At 41.9% G+C, this 9,464-nt stretch overlaps 1 protein-coding gene across 3 annotated transcripts; it reads left to right on the forward strand.

Annotated features, from left to right (window-relative positions):
• The first annotated feature begins 8 nt into the window (after window positions 1–8).
• On the forward strand, window positions 9–9,232 carry LOC119334508. 3 transcript variants are annotated; one of them, XR_005161377.1, is made up of 6 exons: window positions 9–205; window positions 1,542–1,657; window positions 2,059–5,106; window positions 5,426–5,552; window positions 7,304–7,426; window positions 8,687–9,232. XR_005161377.1 is itself a non-coding variant. In XM_037607068.1 (3 exons), the coding sequence occupies exon 3, from the start codon at window positions 2,144–2,146 to the stop codon at window positions 4,904–4,906; it is 2,763 nt and encodes a 920-aa protein (XP_037462965.1). In that variant the 5' UTR covers window positions 9–205; window positions 1,542–1,657; window positions 2,059–2,143; the 3' UTR covers window positions 4,907–5,223. The 3 variants fall into 3 exon arrangements, 1 of the variants encoding a protein (XP_037462965.1); XR_005161376.1 differs by lacking the exon at window positions 5,426–5,552; XM_037607068.1 differs by lacking the exons at window positions 5,426–5,552; window positions 7,304–7,426; window positions 8,687–9,232 and having other exon boundaries at window positions 2,059–5,223.
• The last annotated feature ends 232 nt before the right edge of the window (window positions 9,233–9,464 follow it).

Below are 9,464 nucleotides of genomic sequence, written 5' to 3' on the forward strand. Positions count from 1 at the left end.
GCCTCCGCCCCGGCCTCCCACCCCCGCGCGCGCCCCCGAGGCAAACCCTAGCTCGCCGGCGCGGCGGTGCGGTGCCCGTCTTCCGCTCCTCCTCCCGAGCTCCGGCGCCCCCGCCTCGGCTACTCGGTGCGGGCTTCCTCGGCTACGACTCCTTCCGGTCCCACGGCGGTGGCGGTGGTCGTTCCCACTTCGTCTCCGTCTCTCGGTAATCCCTCGGTTCTTCCTCCCCTTCTCGCTCTCGTGCTATGGGTGACACGGCCAGTGAGCCGTGGCTGATTATGGGGCCATTGCTTGGTTACTACGAGTAGTTCCTATGGCCGTCGAATGGTTGGCCAGTTCCTGGGCTAGCGTGTTTGTATTACCGCTGGCTGTGGTTTTCTATTAGCGACATGGTCCTCTGGCCTCCATTTCTAGGTGTTCCTAGAGTTTCTGGTTGTAAGTAATGGTTGTGTCCATGAGCTTCCATGTATTACTGCTGGCCGTGGTTCTATTAGCTATTGATGCCATTTGTTACTAGGTTCCTAGAGCTTCCGAGTGTACTTCTGTTCTGTGGTTAACTATAGATCATGTAGAGCTGTCTTTGCTGTATTTTGTAGTTTGCTATGGATCGTGCTTCTGTTCTATGGTTTCTAACGGTAGCTAAATTTCTACTTAATGGGATTGGCCACTATGGTTTAGTTGTAACGTGCTAGGTGGTCATTTTCTGTGGCCTAGACTAGTTAGTGCACTCCATGGATGGATGGATTGGATGAAAAAACTTTAGTACTCCCTCCGTTCACAAATATAAGGTGTTTTGGATATTTCAATATGGATTGCTACCTCCGTCCGGGATTTTTGGTCCGCTGAGCAACGGAAGCACGTCCGTTAATTGTAGCTCGTGTGATATTTCCCATGCACAATTAATGGTGGCTTGACCTATCCCATTGGCCGGGCACGAGCCAGGCTGCCGTGATCCACACGTGGGAAAGGACGCCTGCATGCGCGCAGGAGGCCAGCCAGTTATGGCCAAAAGGGTATCCAGCCAATTACGGTTAAACACATGCATGTAGCAACATAAATCGGTGCACTTAATTACTGCCTAAACGTGTGCATGCAGTTGCCTTGGTACTGGTGTTTCGGTCAGCCGGACCAAAAAACCCAGACGGAGGTAGTACATACGGACTGATATGAGTAAACAAACACACTTAAATGTGTCTATTCAGAAAAAAGTTAGAACGTCTTCTGATAGTGAACGGAGGGAGTAGTTCCTACTTCCTAGTCAGCGTGCTGTTTGAATTTCCCCAAAAATTGCAGGTAGGTGCTTCAAAGTGTGGAAGGTTTCCTCCTCATTCTCCTTTCCTGAGAGAAGCATATGTTCTTTACCTATACAAAAAATCAACCAAGTTCCTTTGAACAGCAGCTGACTCAACTGTCATTATTATTATTATTATTATTAGATACTACTGCTGCTGTTTGGGAATTGAGCTTTATCGTCTTAAATTGTTTATTATTATTACCACGCAAGGAACAGCTCGTTGCTCACTCTGATATTGTGCATACAGAACTATAAGCTCACACTCTTCTGGAGCTGGAAAATAGCCGGGAAGTCTGTGAGAGACAGGATCAACCTTTTGCTTGCAGTATTTTAAGCGCCTTGATGCTTCCCCCAATGGTGCAGGTATATAGCTCTTACAAGTTATATTGGTGAATTCTTTAATTACATCCATGGCAGGCGAGCAGAATTAACATCAGCATAATCTGTAAATCAATACGGAGGATTAGTTAGCGTGGAGTGAAACAATAGTAGTGTCTTCTTAGTTCTTACCATGCATGGAATCGATTATGTTTAGTTTATTTTCAAAATAGACTAAATATAGTTGTAAACCATTGATTAGGTGATCACATGACGATTTAAGTATTTTGTTACTATCTAATATACTAGTGATGTCTTGGCTGCTTTTAAATATTCGTAGAGATTGATGAAGGCTGTTGCTAATTGTCATGGCATGCTTTGTATTGTCTATGTTATGATTGATACCTGTACTACTTCTGTTGACCACCCTGCTTTATATATTTCAGGGAAATTAGGAACTCTGAAGGTGAATCTCTGACTAAATAGGATTTAGTCTGACACTACTGCAGGGAGATAAGAGCAGGACACACAATGCTTGAGGATTTCTTTACTCTGACTGAGATGAAGGATGGCATTTCAACTACGGCAAGAATAGCAGAGCTGGTTTCTGAGATCCAAAAGCTGAGAGATGCTGCTGATTTTAGTACAGCTGATTTCATAAGGCAGTGTTCAACAGCTGCAAAAACACTTGGATCTACCAACAATGAAGAATGTCTTCAGCATTTTGTTCAGCTAAATGGTATTGGTTATCTCAATCAGTGGCTTCAGGATGCTCAAAACTGCAGCAAGGAAGTCAGCAGTTCAGCAGAAGGTTTGATAAATGAAATATTAACTGCATTGGAGCGGCTACCAGTTGATGATATACATAAAGCTCCTTGTGGTTTAATTCCCACTGTTCATCAGCTACTTTCTCATGAAAATACAGAGATCAGTCAAAAGGCAAGATTACTTTGCCAGAAATGGAGCAGTGCACCAAATTATGGGGAAAATGACCGACAAATAGATGCAAAAGAAGCGTACCAGGCTGCTGATCTTAAGCCCCCAGAAGCTAGCCAGGAAATGGAAAATAATAAACACGGCGGAGCAAATGAAGCTGCAACTCCAGAAGCTAAATCAAACCATGATACATTAACTTCCTCGGTTGTTCCTTCGCAGGATCTGTCCCTTATCAATAATAACACAGACATGACAAAGCAGCCTCCAATGCCAGCATCCCCAAATTCCTCGGATGGACATGAGGTTTTAGTGCAGGTGAACTCCTCAGTTTCATCTCTTGCATCTCAGGGCGGCCTACCGAATGCGTCTGTTACCGAGGAGACTTCTTCCTCCAATGACGTAGGTTTAGTCACCAATTGCAAGTTGTCAGATACTCTCAACCTAAAGAGTGACACTGGGCATGTTACTCAAGTAATAGGTTCGACCATAGATGCCAAGTGTCTTGAGAATGTCAACTCAGAGAACTCATTTGACAGTATCAAAATTGATTTGGGGGACCAAAATGTTTCAAGTAGCTTGGATATCAAAAAAGGCAATTCCTTTGCAGCAGGTCAGTCGTGCTCTGATAATAATGCAATTGAAGCTTTGAACCATCTTGCAAATGCAAGCGGTAGTTTGCAATATTCGTCGGAGGACAGCATGGGCAAAGAAGAAGGGCCTACATCATCATCAGGTACAGATGATAAAGACACTGGCAGTGAATTTTGGTTGACAAGATCTGCGAAGAGCTTTGGGGATTCCTCAAAGGCAGCAGAGACAAAGTTGAATGCAGTAGAGGGAGAGAAGTCACCACCATCGACAGAGTATGATGATACTGATGCACTGGAAGTAGCACGTCTCGTTGCAATTGAGGTGGAGCGGGAAGTAATTGACTACAGGGGAGACTATTGCAGTTCTCCTGACATTAGTTCCGAAAATGTAGATAGTCCTCATGTGGAAGCAAGGCAGCACACTGAACCCCCTGTTCATGAATCAAATGAGAATAAATCCTCCACTACGGTGGTGGATTCAGGAAATTCCTCGTCTCTTAAGGAGGATGGTGTGGGCATCACAGATGACAGCGGTCCTATTAATAGCAGAAAGAACACACAGGGTGTGGATATGGTAGACTTTGATCTTAATGCAAATCAGTACCATGAGGAAACTGATTATCATCCAAAGTCCAGTGCTAATAATTCTGTAAATTTATCAACTCCTATAGCTGTGGCTGCTTCTAGAGGCTCACTTGTATTTCCAGCTCGCCTCCAATTCGAAGGTGCACTGGGGTGGAAAGGCTCTGCTGCAACCAGTGCTTTTCGGCCAGCTTCTGTTCCGCGTACTCCTGACAGAGAGAAGTCAATGTCAGCCTCTTCACAGAAAACAAGAAATGTGATGTTTGACTTGAATGTAGATGAAAGTGAAAATACTATTGCTGGTGAGTCACTTTCAACAGCCTTCTGGCTTCGTTCTTCCGACATAGCTCCCAAGGATATCTCTGGAGCTGATGGTGCTAGTACGGGGCTTGAACTTGACCTTAATAACCCATGTGAAGAGGAGGAAGCTGCTACCACCTCACCTGCTGTACCATCATTCTGGAGTCATGAACAATGTCATGGCAGATGGAGCCAGCCCTCTTCCTCTTCATCTTCAAGGCAACCTACTGCAAAGAACTTTGACTTGAATGACAATGTATCCTTCTTTGATGCCTCTTCCCGAGGCAAGGGGGAGTCCTATGTCAAGACTTCCACGAACAATACATCAGACCATTCTGAAGTCATGATTATGGGCAAGAGAGTTGCACTTGGACAGAAGGAGCACCGCAGCCCAAACCAGTATAACTTTCTGGGGCCAAGTATGGAATCTAGTCTCCTTGTGAGGTCAACGCAGTCATATGCACACACGCCTCCTGATTTCAGTGTTTTCGGCTATCCTTCTCAACCTGCTGCCATGCCTTTGCCTCCTCCTCTCTATGCACCTGGAGGTGCTCCTTACATGGTTGATGCTAGGGGTGCAGCAGTGGTGCCTCCATTGCCGGGCCTAGGTGTTGGCATTTCTCATCCATCTTTCACCAGCAGAACAATTCAACCTGTGCCTAGTGAATTTGGCTACATGAATGCAAGCATGGATTTCAACTATGCTCTCTCATCTGAAGGCGCACGAAGGGAAGCTGGCGGCTATTGGCCTGTACCATTCCAAGGTCATACCGTCTTTCTTGATGAACGTATGAGAAGTACATCACAAGGTGGCAGCTCTGGTACTGGGTTGGTATCGAAGCGGAAAGAACCTGACTCAGGTTGGGATATCTACCCCCGGCACTGAGCGTCCAATGTTAGTTGCAGTTGTATTTCTTCGGTTAATTCAATGTTCGATCTGCCTGGGGCCTTGCACAATATGGAAGAAGTTCCGCACATGGAAAATGGAAGATGCGTGAAACTGACTATGTTTCAGCTATGAGTGGTTTTCAGACACGCAGGCTTCTGGATATCATTGCTTTGGTACAACATGTAGATTTAGTTCCTGTGAGCACAACTTCTTTTTGTTAACCTAATATAGCCAAAGCTGAATTGTGTACATCATTGTTATCTTGAAAGTTATAATTAATGGATGAAATAAACTCTTTTATGCTGTGTTCTTTCTTTAGTTCTATCATCAGTTGTATATAGCGGTTCTCTTTTGACATATTTTTTGTGTTATCGTGCTAGTAGCATAGCATATGCTCTTTTTTTGCTATAACTTTCCTCCCTTGTCTTCACTCATATATTTGTTTCTTTGCATGATGGAACAATTTAGTATCTTTCTTATGAGTTGTTCACATGGTTTACTCTCTCCACATTTTAGCTGCCTATTGCGCATAGATCATGCATTTAACTTGAAAAGACCAAACTGGTGGCAAAACTTCTAATTTCCTATGAAGGAGCCAGCTGCAACTTATCAGGGAAAGAATCAACTGAACCCTTGAGATCAGGTCAGCAATAATAACCTTAAAAAAATATTTTTCCTGTATTGATCAACTAGACTACGCATATGTACAATCCCTGTTTGATATGTACTGTACAAAATATCAAAATGATGAGCGAAATTGCCCCCTTCTCTTAGGTGCATCCACCTATGCATTCCAGATTTTTGATCAAATGCACACACTTAAACAAATGAGAAGATAAGTTTAACACAAATAATATGCATATAATGAAATTTATACATCCTTGATTTTTGGAAAGATGGACCTGATTTTAAACCTTTCAGAATAGTTGTCGACTACCCTGAAAACCTCCTCTGAATTGGTTCAGTAGTTCAACCAGCCAACTGTGTTTAATTAACTTTTTTAGTCAAAGCAAAGTGATCCGCTGTGTATGGAGGATGTTTTACATAACAATTGGACACTGTATCTGCCCTCTGCTAATTAACATAATCTTTGTTGGGCATGATAACTAGATGATTACCTTCTTGGCCCTTAAATTTAATTGAAAGACTATTGTTCTGTATGAACTGCCCTTCTTGTCTTCTTTATTTCTATTCCTTTGTGTGAAAATATCTCTACCATTCTATTCTACTTAAAGGACATGCACTCCCGACCATTTTTACAAGAAACTGACAAAGTTCGGTAATTCTGTTCATGTAAATCCTTAAGAAGAAAAAAGTGAGTGTACTGCTTAAGTAAGTTGTCTCTCTTGAAAAATACACACAACGAACATATAAAATACTAAGTACTCCTTCATAGGAAATAACTGAAATGTCACTAATGCTACCAAATTTCATCAAGGCTGTGAAAATAATTTATTTTCAAGTGGCCATCTACACCACCAGCTCACCAAGTGATTCTGATACTTGCACTTCCCAAATGTCATTAAAATATTTTTTTCTTTGTTTGTTTTTTCTCATACTGCTGCCTTCTGTCTAAAGGTAATCTACAGGGCCCTTGTGAGCCATTTGCAAATCATAATACTGCCATTGTTAATTTTTTATACTAACCATTGTTTATAAAGCCGGTAAGGCGACCTAAGGCCCGCACCAACCGCTTTGATGCCTAAGCGCTTAATGCGGGCATAATGTCAAGGCGCTGCCAGGGCGCCCTGCCGCCTAAGCGTCCAAGGCAGGACGCCTTATATACAGTGATACTAACAATAGAAGCAACTTGTATGGACATATCTGATACTAACAAATAACAATGGAAGCAACTTGCATGGACGGGCCACAGAAGATGTCATCAAACAGAGGATGATGTTTCATTTCGAGATAGATTATTTAAAACTATCCTTATTCATCAAACATAGTAGTAGGAACTTTGACTTTCATGAGGTAAACTGAGATTGGATCTAAAGATCTGCTGACCAAAAGTGGATAATGGAATGAAATGCATAACGACTTTCTGACCTGATGAAATTGTTATAGAAGAGTATCACATTTGCACCTTTGATCACTATAACACTATTCTCTAGCAGCTGTCAGTTCTTGAACCTCCTCTTTTGGGTTTGCTACTATGCAGCGTTATTTTGCGCAAAAGAAAAAAGATCTTGAAGCAATATACCAAATAGCATTGAGGTATTTTTTTTCCTTTGATTCCTGTAGTCGCGTTTCAATATAAAACTGACTGGCTTCTGTTGTAGCACTTAGCACTCATGCACTGCCATGTTGCTTTTTTGATCCGTAATTTTCTCGTAGTGTTAGCAATTGGCTGGACGTCCACGCCTTAACCATTCATGATCTTATTCCCTGCAGGTTTGGTAGATAGTTTGCCTGTTACTCCAAAGTCCTTGGACATATTATCTAAAGAACTCCCTGTTTGTGGAAAGCTTGCTGTATCTTGTATCACTATCTCAAGCAGGCCCTCAGTTTACACAAGTGAGTTTAATCGCTGCCCTCTTTTGGTGTCATTCTGTTGTCTTTCCTTCAGCTAATACCCCCTCATAATTTGTGTTAGTTCCTGCAATTATGTAATCAAAAGCTCTTTGATTTTCTGATGCTCTGTCTATTTTGAAAATGGGAAATGGCAAGAATATATTCAGGCACTTTCAGAAAAACCTTATGTTTCTAAACCAGCTTCATCATTTGCCTTCAAGGGCTATGGGACTCGGAAGTTTGTTCTTTGTTTGATTTTTTGTGTTAAGTTGATTCTTCTTTGTAGATCATCTCCCTTCTCTTTAGAAAAGTAGACCATGTTTTTGGGTAATTATCCAAGGGAACAAAATACTGTGTCCTAACCAACTTCTAATTTACGGCAACTTAAGAACATATCTCTCTGTAGCACCCGTGCTAAGTACTCTATGGTTTGGTGCTTTAGCAGGTTTATTGATAGAAATTAATCATTTATTCCCAGATGCTTTGTCATTCCCTTTTTTTAATTCTAGTTATTGCTATGGGAGGGATAGATTTCTTTGTGATATGACAAAATTTGATCCTTTTCAATCTTTTTTTAGTATCGGAAGGAAAAAGAAAGAAAAGATGGATTGGGTTGAACCTCAGAGTCATTAAAAATTTGGTAAAGCCCATTTTCTAAAATAGAAATTCAATTAAAAGGGGTACCCAAGCTAAATAAGGCCTCTGAAATCAGAGCATAGAAAAAGGCGGGGCTGGCTAATTAAATGAAAGGATTTCGAACAACTTGGCTTCTTTCCTTTTGTGTTTGAATATGTTCTTAGGAGGAAATAGCATTTTCTTTTCTTCTAATATGTGGGGCTTACCTACATAGATACTCTAGATATTATCTTGAAACTGGAAACCTCAATGCGTTCCCTGACTCGGCTTTATCATATTCCACATTGGTATTCCACACAGAATCCATACGTGTTAATTTTGTGCTTGACTCTGGTGGGCATGCTGGTCCGTGCAACACAAGCCAGCCTTGTATAACTTCTGTAGTCAATGCAAACTGATACTGTAGGGATGCTTTTTTTTTTTACATAGCAATTAGATGATGTGCACGCCCTTTGCTAGTTAACATAATATTGGACAAACCACTGTTTTCTATGAATCCCTCTTTCTGTTTTCCTTATTTCTGGTTTGCTGGGTGCGGAAATCTCTCTACCGCTCTATTTTCTCGTCAAAGGACATTTATGTGTACACGATTAAGAGCATGAACATTCCATACGTTCTTTCTTTCAGGTATGGTCAGTTTGACAGCGCAGTAGAAACATTCGAGGTTACTGCAGATAATGAGAACATGCTGGACCCGTTTATATATGTCATCTGAACCCCGGTGTCCTGTGACACTTCGTGCAATAAAGATCAAAGACAGAGAAGTCTGGTAAAGATTGAATCTGAGCTGAGGTGTCATCATCTGAACTGGATGGATGCAGCCTCGCCAGAGCATCTTTGAAGTTGGAACGTAGAAGACCGACCTGAAGCTTAACGAGAACTGTACTTGATCAGCATTCAGCAGCATGATGATTTGTTGCAGAATCCGGTGCGGAGCCGTCCTGAGCAGAGTCTTGTTGCAGGAACTTTACCTGCAAGAAAGAAATTTGAAGGATGCATGCACTCCTGAAAGGAGTTGACAGCTTCACACGGAGGCAAGAAATTGTCTGGACATTCAGATCGGTAACAATTGTAGCATTAGCATTATAGAGATGTAGTACACCCAAGGTATGTAGCCCCCGAAGGAAACATCGATCAACGTAACATTTTGAAGTATATATCTTCTTTTTTTGAGAGAGGAAGAGGCATATATAGCATCAGGTAGTGGTACTAGTTGTAGTAGAGATCGCAGAGCAAAGCATATGTGTTTTGCCTATAGGATGTCGTGGCATGCTCCACAAAAAAGAGTAGCATTGTGGTACGTAACAAGTTTCGACGAAATTAGATGTATAACTGGAAACGCTACTTGGAAGTTGGAACTCAAAACAGAGGATGATATATATTCTGCCTAGCTTGGGGTTGTTCA

The sequence above is a fragment of the Triticum dicoccoides genome, chromosome 7A, assembly GCF_002162155.2.
Source record: "Triticum dicoccoides isolate Atlit2015 ecotype Zavitan chromosome 7A, WEW_v2.0, whole genome shotgun sequence".
NCBI lineage: Eukaryota > Viridiplantae > Streptophyta > Magnoliopsida > Poales > Poaceae > Triticum > Triticum dicoccoides.

What these genes read in the sequence shown, in the direction of transcription:
- LOC119334508 (XM_037607068.1), top strand. Translation starts at nt 2,144, where the DNA reads ATGCTTGAGGATTTCTTTACTCTGACTGAGATGAAGGATGGCATTTCA.